Here is a 13,195-nt window from a genome sequence, read left to right on the forward strand (position 1 = left end):
AGTGGTGCGGACTACAAAATCTCAAAACCCACCCCCAGGGACTAACTTCCTCCAGGGAGGCTCTGCTTCCCGAAGGCTCCACAACCTTCCAAAATAGCACTAGCAGTTGGGGACGAGATACTCAAACACATGGACCTGTGGGGGGGCCATGTCACCATCACACCACAGCATTCTGTCCCTGATGCCCATATATAGATAGGTCTGTGGCCATCTCATGTCCCTTCACTGTGAGCCTCTGTGAGGTCAAAGGCAAATCTGGCTCTACTCTACGCCTGCAGCCTTCACTGATGGACGCCCCGTGGTCCTGGCACTTCTAGTATCCTGAAGCCCCCATCATGGCTTCCTCTTCATCTTCACGCATTGACCTCTTGGGCCCTTCTTTGCAGAGACGCTGAGCCTGCTTCACGTGGGTGGGCCTCAGTGGCTGTCGGGATCTTCACACAAGCCTCCAGGATCCCCTGCACTACAAGGAATCAGGCCTTTCTTAATTCAGGCTCTTTTCAAAAAGCATTTGTATGCTTACAATCGGGAGCCTTCATGGCGTTTCTCTCACAATGCCATCCCTGGTATCCTGTGTGGGACAGGTGGTGTGTGTCTGGCAGTCCCAATCCTTTGGACAGCTGCACACCTCATACTTCCTGCTGTACCCGCATCTCCTTCTCATTGCAGACGCATGCAGGAACATCAGCCAAGCCACAGATCCTGCTCTCAGGACATGGGTGGGCAAAATGCAGCCCGGTTCTTTACCCTCATGTCACACAGGTGACCTCTAGCCCACTTCCCATGGAGCTCTTACCCCCTGTGCTGGAGAGTTTTGTGCCAATTTGACACAAGATGGAGTTATCTGAAAGAAGGAAACTCAGTTGAGAAGATGCCTCCATGAGGTCAAGTCATAAGCTGGATGTGGTGGTGCACGCCTTTAATCCCAGAATTCTGGAGGCAGAGAAAGGTGGATGTCTGTGAGGTCCAGGCCAGTCTGGTCTACAGAGTGAGTTCCAGGACAGCTAGGGTTGTTACATAGAGAAACTCTGTCTTGAACAACTGAAAAAACGCAAGCAGGCTGAGCAAACCACAAAGAGCAAGTCAGCAAGCAGCACCCTCCATGGCCTCTGCATCAGCTCCTGCCTCCAGGTCCCTGCCCTGTTGGAGTTCTAGTCCTGACTTCCATCAGTGATGGAGTATGGTGTGGAAATGTGAGCAAACAAACCCTTTTCTCCCCACGTTGCCTTGGTCATGGTGTTTCATGGCAGCAATAGAAACCCTGACTAAGACAAGTTGGTACCAGGACATTACCTGGCATTGCTGTGACAGACCTGGCCATGCTGCTTTGGGAAGGATTGTGGAAGGACTTCACAACCTTTTGGACTGGAAATGCCACTAAGTGTTGAGGGCTCAGTGAGCTGTTCTGTAGGAGCTTGGAAGGTAAGAATGTTCAGAGCGGTGCAGATGATGGGGGCCCGGCTTGTGAAGTATAGAGGGGAGCCAAGGCTCTACTGGGCCATTTGTGTGAAGAATCTGTGATATCTGGTCAGCTGGAGCTGAAGAATTGGCTGTGATTAACGAGAAACCAGAACCATGGAAGTGAAACCTTTGTTTTACTGGGACAGTGGATGCTGGCCAGCTGGGGCTGAAGAATCAGCTGTGATAAAGAAGAAACCAGCATCACTGAGGTGAAGTCTTCTGGGAAGTGTGTCCTGAGGGTCAGCACTCAGAAGCTGTGTTCCAGAACCGCCAAGGCTGCACCTCGGTAGTGTAAAGCCAACCAGGTGTGACTGGTTTTGCAGGCCTGAAGGGGCCATGGACAGCAGCTGAGGCTTGGCACTGTGTGGCAGGGCTGGAGACCCTGAAGAGAGCTCAGAAAAGGATATAGGTGAAAGTCCAGCCCAGTTGCAGCAGAGACCCAGCATCTTGGAGATGCTAGTACTGTATGACAGACACAAGAGCAGCAGCCCGTGTGGAGCACAGCTAACCAGAGCCTAGAAGACAAGCTATGTGTGCTACAGCGGGCACCAGAGAAGTGACCCAAGCCCTTTGGAGGAGCCCAGAAGACTATGAGTGAACCCTAGGTCATTGTCTCTGCCTCCCCTCTTGCCATAGGATCACTGGGATTACAGAAACATGCTGCCACACCTGACTTTATATGAGCTCTGGGGACTTGAACTCAGATCCTCACCCTTGTGCAGCAAGCACTTTCCCTACTGAGTTGTCTCTCCAGGCACTTAATAATATACCTTTCTCCAGTACGAGGAGTGAGCAAAGAGCCCGTTACCACCCAGAGCAAAGCGCTCACCCTGGAGACCCACAGAAACTTGACCGTAGTCAGCTGTGGCTTCCCCTACACTCAGGTCTCTGCCCTTGGATGTCACACCAGGCTTCCGCCCCGCATGCCATCACGGTCTGGCCCTGCAGTGCTGGAGGTCACATCTCCCCTTAGTTCCCCTCTAACATTTGTACAGGGAAACGTGTAGCCATAGAACACTGGGAAGAGGGGAGCTGGGGTGCCACCGTTATTCAGCTGCCTGAATACTAGAAGAGAGAGAGGGCACCTGTCTTTTGTGATGCCCCACCCGATGCTGGTGCCATGGCCTGGCTGTGGGAAATGACTCTGAGTTAATGGCTTGAGCTTTTCCATTATGCACGGGCTTTCAGATGGAAATAAAATGCAATGCAGTGTCAAGCTGAAGGTTAACAGTATTTCGTGAACCACAGGGATGAAAGAATACCCCACATTTCCTCCATTCTCAGGCAGGCTCAGACGCCCACAGATGTGGCCAGTTGAAGCTGGGAGGCTTCCAAAGGAGAGGAGGCCAAGAGAAACAGAAATGGGGGTGGGCTGGTCTGGTCCTCAACAACTTATTGGGTGGGGATTGAAGCTGGGTGAGACTCCCTTCAAGAAAGCAATAACCTGGGTGTCAAATTTTCCTTCTCCTACCGAAGCTCAGTGAGTTTTCCTGGTAACTTCTTCAGGGAAATGCTCTCATAAGTAGAATTGTGTGTTTGTAACTTATCAAAAGAGTAACATGGAGCCAGAGAAGGCTTCTGAGAGCTGTGTGTGTGTGTGTGTGTGTATTCACATGTGTGTGAGTGCATGTGTGTGCACATGTATGGGTGTGCATTTAGAGGACAGAGGTTGATGTCAAGTGTCATCTTCAACTGCTTGGCATCTTAAATATTGAGGCCGAGTCTGTCATTGACGAGTCAGCTTGCCTCGGGACTCTGCCTGTCTCTCCCTGTGGCATGCACATGACCCTAGTACTGGGATTACAGATGGGCTGCCATGCCCAGGTGGCTTTCTCATGAGTGCAGGAGATCTAAATTCAGATCCTCATGCTTATGAGACAAGCCCCATTGGACCATCTTCTCAGCCCCCCATGCTACTCTAGAGTGGAGTTTTCTCTCTGAAGCCTCAGTTAAGAGGATCCCAGAGATGATCCCCATTATTGATCCTTCTTTAATTGATACCTCCCTGCCCCCTGCCTCTAGCTGAGGTAGACAGGTGGGGGATGTTCTTCTGTATATATGTTTCTCTTATTGGTTGGTGAGTAAAAGACTGATTGGCTAGGCAGGAAGATAGGCAGGACTAGAAGATAAGGAGAATTCTGGGAAAGGTAGGCGGAGGAATACAGTAGAGATGCCTTGCTGCCAAAGCAGTATCATGCTGGATTACGGGTAAGCTGCAGCCTTGTGCCAATTCATAGATTAACAGATATGGGTTAATAATTTAGAGAGAGCTAGCCAAAAAGAAACCCTAATCATCGGCCAACAATTTCATAATTAATATAGGTCTCTGTGTGCTTATTTGGGACTGAGAAGGGTGGCAGGACCTGGTGGGACAAAAGAGAACCTAGAGCAACAATAGACTTCCCTAAATGGACCACCTCTCTCTCTCTCTCTCTCTCTCTCTCTCTCTCTCTCTCTCTCTCTCTCTCATTTGCTTCCCTTCTTTGTCATCCTTTCATGGAAAATGCTTCCTCCTAGCCACCCTTCTTGATTCACCCAGGCTCCCTAGCTGCCCACCCATCCACTAACTTGTCACTGTGTGCAAGGCCCCCCTCCAGGAATCATAGACATCCCATGATCCCTACAGAAGACTGAAGACACTGCAGCCGGAGAGAAGGCTTGGGTCACACAGCTGGGAAGAAAAGGAGGTGGAATTCTGTCCCTGGCCCATGAGGATCAGATGTCCAAGATTTGTGGGGCTTTAGGCTCCGCTGGAGCAGGAAGGCCAAGACCAAGCTCCAGGGACAGCTTTACATGACAGTCCAGTCACACACACACACACACACACACACACACCTGAGGAATAAATAGAGGATTCAGGAATGAACCCACACAGTGACAGCCACATGGTCTTTGACAAATGTGCCCAAATCAGACACTGGAAAGAAAGACTGTCTTCAACACATGGTGCTGGGGGAACTTGTAACATAACAGAAACAGACCTATGTCACCCTCCAAAAAAATTGACTCAGCATGGATCAAAAACTTCACTCTAAGACCAGAAATTGCAATGGCTAGAGGGAATAGAAGAAAATACCCCAACATACTGGCACAGGAAAAGGCTTTCTGAGGGTGTCCAACAACTCAGGGAAAAGCAGCAAGAGTCAAGAGACTGGACTGCACAGAATTTGAAAGCAAGAGAAGCCACCAGCAGAGCTAAGGGATGGATGACTGTCAGAGTGGTGGATCTTTGCCAACGTCACATTGGGATGGATAGCTAGTGTCTGTAAAGACCATGGGAGATAAACAGCCCCCCATAACCTCATCAATCAGTGAGCACAAGAACCAAACAGACCATTCTCCTAAAACAAACACAGGGCAATAGAGATGAGCAAAACATTCAGTGAATGTCCTTAATCACAAAGGAAAGACAGATGTGAAGTCCATCTCACCCTAGTCAGAATGACAACACATGCTAATACGGATGTGGGGAAGGAAAGCTTAGTCATTGCAGGTGGGGGTGGCACCAGGACAACCATGGGTCTCCAGAAACTGAAAGTAGAATCCCAGACAACTTTCTGGGTAGATGCCAAATGACCTAAGCGAGCCTTGTGCAGAGAGCTCACGCATCCAGGCCTGTTGCTATTCACGATGATGGAGTGATGTGGCTAGCTTGGACATCTGTGGACAGATGTGTGAGTAAAGAAAACATGGCATATTTACACAGGGAGTTGTGTTCAGCCATAAAGAAAAACAACATTATGTCGTTTGCATGAAAACAGATGGAGCTGGAGGCCATCATGTTAAGCAAAATAGCCAGACTCAGACAATGCAACATCTTCTCCCATATGCAGAATCTAGTTTTTTTTAAAGATAGGGGAGGATTTTTGAGGGGAGCTGAAAGAGTGGAAGGGGGCAGAGCAGGTTGTGGGGACAGATCTGGTCAAATTGTTTCACAGACGCCACGACAAAACCCATCGATCACCTCACACAATGAATAAACACTACGGAGATTACACATTACAAAGATAGCTACTAGACATGTGGTACCTGTCTGCTGCTCACAGAGCCAGAGGCCCTTGGACTTCTGTTTCTGGCCTCTTCCCAGTCACCTGGGTCTGCCAGAAAGACTTTTTCTCCAGACACCACCATCTGTCCCTGTCCCCATCTCACAGAGGACAGCGGAAGGAGGTGGTTAAGAGGCCTCCAGAGGCCACCTCTCTCTTGTCTCCAGCAGTCCTTGGAAGCTGCCCTCCAGGCAGGACAATGACCTCAGATACAAGCACTCCGAGCTAACACCTTCATTCTGGGCTCAGTGTTGCCCTCCTGGGGAACTGGGGGCCGTGTTCCGGATGGACACATTATGGTTGCGCCCAGGGAGAGTGGCAGCTGCTGCCATTCAGTAAACACTTTCACTCATTGTTACTTCCTAGTCACTTGGTGTAGTCTAAGGTCTGGTGAAGTAAGACCAGACCCTGACCGGCATCTGTACTAGCTACGGAATGCAGACAAGGAAGAACTATAGTGTGGCGGGGGCTCATGGCACAACACCCTTCATTCCTGTCCACGCTGGCCATTTGGTCATCCAAAAATTGGGGCCTGGCAAGATGGCTTGGTGTGTAAAGGCACCTGGTGCCAAGTCTGACAGCCCCAGTTTGATTCCTGGGACCCACTGGTAGAAGGAAAGAATTGCCTCCCACAAGTTGTCCTATGACGGCCCCACACATGCTGTCACATGCACGCCCTGACCTCCACTCGCAGTAGACACGTAAATAAATGATAGAAAGAAGATAAAAGGACCTTAGCACATCTTGTTCCACGTTCGTCTTTAGTCTGAGCTTTGCTGAGTAACCCTTCCACCCCTCCTCCTTTGTGTCGCATGCCCAATGGCCATGACCGGCCCTTGTACTATGAGCTGAAGCCACACGTGTGATTATCTGTGTACACCCGCCCCGAAATCAGCCTCCTTGGCAGAACGAATTCATGAGAACAGGGACCGCTCTCTTCGTAGGCTGCTGGTTGTGTTGCTGTGGCAACCCCAGGGATGTACTAGGCACTCAGTTAATCCTGGCTGGAAGAAGAAAGCAGATACCAGCCCCTCCCCACCGGCCTGCTTCAGTGGACTTTGGTGGAGGGCTGGCCAGGCACTCACAACTGAATGTCCAAGAAGATCCGCTTCTCCTCCCCCACGTGGATCTTCCAAACACAGTCTTCACCTTCTGCATAGGGCTCGGGCCAGTTTGGAGACAGCACCACTCCAGCCACAGCCGAGAGCTCCCCACCACACATGGCTGTAACAGACGGACGACACACAGACAGACAGGAAGACACCATCGTGAGGAAGCCAAGAGAGAGCGAGAGCACAGCGGTCGGGAGTGTGGCGGATGAAGTTGGCATCTGTGGGTCCCTGTGCAAATGACTATGTTCCCACGTGGGGTGGCTGGGGGCAGCCTGCACGTGTGTATATGTGCATGTGTGCACCTGTGCCGGTGAGCGTGTGTGAGCATGTATGTGAGTTTGTATGTGTGTGTGCATGCGTGTGCGCACACGTGCTTGTGTTGTGCATGTGTGTGGAGACAGAGGCTACTGGACTTATCTCCACCTCCTTGGCAGAGTCTTCCCCACTGAGGACAGTTTTGAATCAGCTTCCTTCCCTGTGCCTTGTGTGGTTAGGAAATGCCCCGGCTGGCCCACTGGCTCATGTGGGAGTGACCGAACTCACCACACCAGCTTGAAGCACCTCCCCCACCTCCACCCCAGTGAATGCCCAGATGACAACGAGGCTCAAGGTTCTGAAAGATTCACCCTGGACCAGAAGCTGAGATGTGGTGGCTGCTTTCTCACTTCCATTCTGTTTACTCCCTGGAAAGTCCTTAGCATGGCGGAGGCTGAAGCCTCAATGAGTTCTTCCCTGTTAATGTAGCAGTTTAATTCAGGGGCCCGTCCCTCACCAGAGCAAGGCTGTGACTCCACGCCAGCTGCCAGGTGGTTGCCAGGTGTGAGGGCACCGGTTATTCCTCCACATGCCAGAGCCCAGTGGCCTCAGATACAGGAGCCGGGGAGCCAGTGTGCATGATGGTTGTCACAGCCAAAACTGTCCAGGCTCTGAGTACAGGGAGGCAAAGCCCACTGTATCCTCCAGTGACCCTAGAATGTTCTTTAGCATGGACCTTCCGTGTCTGATGTTGGGCCCCAGGCCACACGGGGTCTCTGTGAGTTGCTTGTCAGCCAATAACCACAGGTGCATCCTGTTTTCTAGTCCGGGCTTACAGCCCCGGCCTTGCCCCACTGGCATCAACCTCTCATTGTGAAAACACTTATACCTGGGGTTTCTCCACTGTGCTGTAAGTCTGTATATAAGGCTGCTCCCTCCTTGCAATAAACACACACACACACACACTCACACACGCATGCGCGCACACACACACTCACACACGCACGCGCGCACACACACACACTCACACTCACACTCTCAGCACAAACGGCTGGATGTCTTTCATTTAAATCTCCAGGCTTTCATCCGATGCATTAGACACCACAGTCTGACTCATCACCATGAGTGGGGCTGATGTCTACAGTATGTGGCTGTTGAGAGGGTATTTGTCATGTGGGACATGCAGCCCTCAGTGAACTGATGGTCATCCATGAGACCCAGGGCTGCCACGTGCTGCTGGCTGAGTTGTGCACTGGAGCCGCATATGAAGGAGGGGACATATCCACACAGGGCTCTCCTGCCGTAGCAGCTGTGCACTGCGGGGCTTGGGCCTGTGGGAAGAGGCAGCTCCTAAAACGGGCCATTTGTGACTCCCCAAGAACCAGCAGCAACTGGATCCAGAGGGCCATTTTTCTGGAAAGGGTCCCATCCTAAAACCAGTGTGTAATAAGGCCACACCTTCCAGGCCGGGGCCTTGTTATTTGCAGCCAGCTGGAGGCCCTGGTGTTCTGGTGTTGTGTGTGTGTGGGGGTGGCTCACCTCTGCAGAGAGGCTCCGTGTCGTTCCAGTATGGGTCACGCACGTTGACACACTCAATGACAGCTGGGCCCTGCTCCAGAGAGTGGCCGGGGTCGCAGGTGAACTCCACAATGGTTCCGATGTTATAGGTGGGGTCTGATGTGGTGAAGTTCCCGTTTTGGATGTAGGGTTCGTAGCAGTGACCTTTCTCAAAGGCTGAGGTGGGGACACAGAGAGGGGTAGTGGCCAGATGAGGTACATGAGATCCTTAAATAAGACCTTGTATCAAAAGTAAGAAAGAATGAATGAAGGAAGGAGGGAGGGGGGAGGGAGGGAGGGGAAGGAGGGAGGGAAGGAAGAGAGGGAGGTGGGAAGTAGGGAGGGAGGGAGGGGTGCATCAGGCTCTAGCACAAGGGGTGCTTAGCAGGAAGTTGGCATTAATACAACTGAAAATCCCTCTTGGAAATCATGGGAGGCTCTGTGTCCCTCACCCTGACATCTCTATATCCCCCATACCAGGCCCAGGTTCAGCTTACATACTCTCCCAGTTCCCAGGCTCCACCTCAAAGGAAAGAGGGTCCCTCACCCTCAAAGCGGATGTTGAAGGCCGAGGCTGCCTGGCCCTGGTCGGATGCGAACTCAATGCGGATGCTGCTGCCCTCGCTCAGCAGGCCTTCGAAGGGCACGCTTTCCGTCCGGAGAGAGTCGTACAGCAGGGCCGATGTGTTTGTCAGTCCACTGTAGACAATCATCCTGACCGGAGAAAGGACAGAGGGGTGCTGACACGTCTTCTTGGGTCAGTGACACTGTGGCCAGAAGGGAGAGGGGGCATGGGAGTGGCGATCTGGGTCTCCTGCATGAACTCAAATCCTGCCTTTTCAGTCTTTTTGGTCCCTCACAGAAATGGGGACTGCCTGCTTGTCCTGAGTCCCTCAGGGATGCAGGGTGGGTGTGAGTGAGGGGGAGCTTGGGGTAGTTGCTGTGCATTGGGTTACTCTATTCTGAGAGGTGGGACTTGGACAGCAGTGCGGTCAGGTTATCCCAGTTAGGATTTCTATTGCTGATGAAACACCACGACCAAAAAGGGAATTGGGGAGGAAAAGGGTTTATTTGGTTTCCATTTCAACATTGCTGTTCATCACTGAAGAAAGTCAGGATAGGAACTCAAACAGGGCAGGAACCTTTCGGAGGCAGGAGCTGATTACTGACTTGCTCTCCATGGCTTGCTCAGTCTGCTTTCTTATAGAACCCAGGACCACCACCCCAGGGATGGCCCCACCCACAATGGGCTGGGCCCTCCCCCATCAATCACTAATTAAGAGTCTCTCATGGAGACTCTGCCTAACTAAGTCTCTTTCCTCTAATGATTCTAGCTGGGGTCAATTTGACACACAAAACCAGGTGACATCTCACTCTGCAGCTGGGCTCTGCAGGCTAAGATCTGAAGCAGGAGCAGGTTGGGCACACCCAGTGGCCCACTCAGAGCCTGACTTGTTGCCACTGACTATTACCCAGTCTGAGTGTAGAACGGTGTCTTTTTGGGGGGAACTTCTGGGAAAATATTCCTCCTCCACTCTTCCCGTTGTTCCGTCCTGGCTGTAGAATGAAGCTGTCACTCTTGACAATGCCTTGAAGACAGATCCAGCGTCTGGCCCCTCTCCCTCTGAGAGCCTCTGATTTCTCCACCCTGATGGGGTGTGGATTCCTTTCTTGACCTCTCTCTGTGTCCCCCTTTCCACTCCCCCCACCCCGTTCTATCTAAGAACTCACATACTGGTATGTTTAAGCTATTCTTTTCAGTAACATTCACTGGGTACATGAAACTGCACAGCCAGTATCTTCAACCACCAAAGACACTGGAGTGCTGGGATCCCCGGGGCCAGCTTAGGTGTCGTGGACAACAATCAGAGTGGAGTGTCTCTGAGCTAGCTGTCATAATCCACACGGCTCTCAGAAAAAGCCTGTTTTGGTCTCACTGTATTTGTCTCTCTCTTTGTCTCTGTCTCTCACTGTGTTTGTCTCTGTCTCTCTTTGTCCGTATCTGTCTCTCACTGTATCTCTGTCTGTCTGTCTCTGACTCTTACTGTATCTCCCCACCACCCTCTCCAGTGCTGGAGAGAGAACTCAGGCCTTGCACACACACCAGGCAATGGCTCTACCCCTGGGCTACATCTACAGCTGTTGGCTGTTTGAGGCAATCTCACTCTGGCTCATGCTAGCCCTGAACTTACAGTCCTCCTCCCTCAGCCTCTGAGTGCTGGGATCACAGATGTATGACACCATCCCTGGATTTCTCATTCTTTCTCTTTTCTTCTTCATTCTTCTCTGATGGTTTCTGTATATAGTCTTTTTCTTTGTTTTCAGACAGTATCTCACTGTGTAGTTCTGGCTAGCCCAGAACTCACAGAGATATGACTGCCTCTACTTCCCAGTGCTGGGATTTAAAGGTGTGTACCACGGTTCTCTTTTTTTTCTTTTTAAAGATTTAAGTGGATGTGTGTATGTGCCTATTTGTCTGTATGTGCACTGTGTGCATGAAGGTGCTCCTACAGGCCAGTAGAGGGCACCAGATCCCTAGAACTGAAGTTACTGAACTCAGGTAGGTCCTCTTGCAAGACCAGTTAATGATCAAAACCACCGAGTGTCAATGTATCCTGGCTTTCTCATTCTTGTCTGTAATAAATGTCAGTTTTGTTTACCTCCAGTGCTACCCTAGAGAGGTAGACTGGACAAGACTGCTTTGAAGGATGTCCATTAGCAACGTTTGCATGCCTAGCTGTGCGCAATCTTCTTGTAAAGGATTGTAATCTGACACTGGAGCACCCTTGGTGACAATGGCCCACCTCTGGTGACATTGGAGCACCTCTGGTGATACTGGAGCACCCCAGTGACATTGGAGTACCTCTGGTGACACTGGAGCACCCCAGTGACATTGGAATACCTCTGGTGACACTGCAGTACCCCAGTGATACTGACCCACCTCTGATGACACTGGCCCACCCCCAGTAACATTGGAGCACTCCCAGTGATACTGGAGCAACTCCTGGTGACACGGTCCCACCTGCGGTGAGAATGGCCCACCCCTGGTGACACTGGAGCACCCCAATTTCTCACACTTCATACTGGCTGGTGACATTTTGACACAAACGTATTCTGTGTCAGATTCTAGAATTCCAGTGTTGGTGCACTGGATGCAGCACACCAAGGTCCTACCCCTGCACATCCCCGCAGCTCTGGTTGTCCCTGAAGGCCCTGCTGGTTCCTCTCCACTCAAGCCTCCAGGCCTGTAGCTTACCCAACCCGTTAAAGGGAGAGAGCAAGGCTGGGGGCGGTGTGGCCATGAACACAGTGACTGACAGGTGCTCTGGATAAATTCTGGCTCCTTCATCCTTCCAGTATGGCCACTGTGAGGTCCTGGAGGCTGGAGTCTCAGTTGTCCCAGGATCTACCTGCTGACCACACAGGCTCTATTCCCTTCCTGCAGTTTCCATGCCACCCACAGCTCACCAGAGGGTGATGGTCTGAATGCAATTGACTCCCGTAAGATCATGGGGGGGCACTACTAGGAGGTGTGGCTTTGTTTGAGTAGGTGTGGCCTGTTTGGAGGAAGTGTGTCACTGTGGGGGCGAGCTTTGAGGTCTCCTTTGCTCAAACTTCACTCAATGTGACACTGAGATCACTTCCTGTTACCTACAAGATGTAAGACTCTCGGCTACTTCTCCAGCACTGTGTCTGCCTGCACGCTGCCATGTCCCACTATGGTGATAAAGGACTGAATCTCTGAAGTGTAAGTGAACCACTCCCAATTAAATTTTTCCTTTGTAAGAGTTGCTGTGGTCATGGTAACAGCAATAGAAACCCTAAGACACAGGCAAACTCCCCTCCCCCACATCCCTATCCCTCACCTGCTTTTGGAACACAGCCTAAGGCAGGCTCTGATTTTCTAGAATGTTCTAGAGCAAGGTCCTAGACTATTAGCCTTGAATCTGGAGTCCTCATGCTTGTTTACTGCCTGCACACATGGGCCTGGCAGAGCTGTTGCCCCTCCCGTCTGCCCGCCTAGCTTTCTCCAACCCAGAGTTTCTCCACCCCTTGCTTCCTGTCTTCCCAGGAGCCAAGGCTGTCTGAGAGAGAGAGAGAGAGAGAGAGAGAGAGAGAGAGAGAGAGAGAGAGAGACAGAGACAGAGAGAGAGAGACAGAGAGAGAGAGACAGAGAGAGAGAGAGACAGAGAGAGAGAGAGAGAGAGAGAGAGAGACAGAGAGAGAGAGAGCACGAGTGTGCAAGTGCTTGATCCCTACCATCGTCCCCTAGCTTCCTAGGTGGCTCAGGCAAGTTCCTTTCCCCCGAATGCCTCAGTTTCCTGATGGTCATAAGGTCTTCGTCGTCCTCCCCCCAGGCTTTCTTTCCGGGGTTCAGCCACACCCAGACTGCACACCCCACCCTCTCTAGGGTGGGGAGGGGCGTCCAGTGTGGATGGCTCACCTGTCCTTCTCCTGAAGCAGCAGCCTTTCCAGATGCAGGTGCAGCTTCTGACCCTCTGGGGCCTCGATGGTCCACACACAGAGCTGGCTGCCGTTGGCATTTCCAGGGTAACTGGGGGAGAGAACTCGGCCAATGGTGGCGTTGTGCACGGCTCCTCCACACGGGGCTGGGTGCAGAAAGTGAGGCATGAGGCGGGGAGGGAAGAGAAGAGAGGAAGCGGTGGACTTAGTCTCTCCTCATAGCATCTAAGTCCTCCAGCTGGGATGGAGCTGGGAACACAGGGGACGGGGCCTGCTGTCTTGTCAACGTCCCACCCCATG

The 13,195-nt window shown here is 51.7% G+C and overlaps 1 protein-coding gene across 4 annotated transcripts in view; it reads right to left on the reverse strand.

The window, feature by feature from the left end:
* Sez6l (seizure related 6 homolog like) overlaps window positions 1-13,195 on the reverse strand; it is a 161,809-nt gene that overhangs the window by 36,370 nt on the left and 112,244 nt on the right. For all 4 annotated transcript variants that reach the window (XM_040731683.1, XM_005078916.4, XM_005078915.4 and 1 more), the window contains exons 6-9: window positions 12,876-13,041; window positions 8,979-9,145; window positions 8,414-8,608; window positions 6,593-6,731 (exon numbers count right to left, since the gene is read on the reverse strand). In XM_040731683.1, coding sequence (XP_040587617.1) covers window positions 6,593-6,731; window positions 8,414-8,608; window positions 8,979-9,145; window positions 12,876-13,041 — 667 coding nt within the window. The remainder of the gene's footprint in view (window positions 1-6,592; window positions 6,732-8,413; window positions 8,609-8,978; window positions 9,146-12,875; window positions 13,042-13,195) is intronic.

Source organism: Mesocricetus auratus, unplaced genomic scaffold, assembly GCF_017639785.1.
Source record: "Mesocricetus auratus isolate SY011 unplaced genomic scaffold, BCM_Maur_2.0 Super-Scaffold_100025, whole genome shotgun sequence".
Taxonomy (NCBI): Eukaryota; Metazoa; Chordata; class Mammalia; order Rodentia; family Cricetidae; genus Mesocricetus; species Mesocricetus auratus.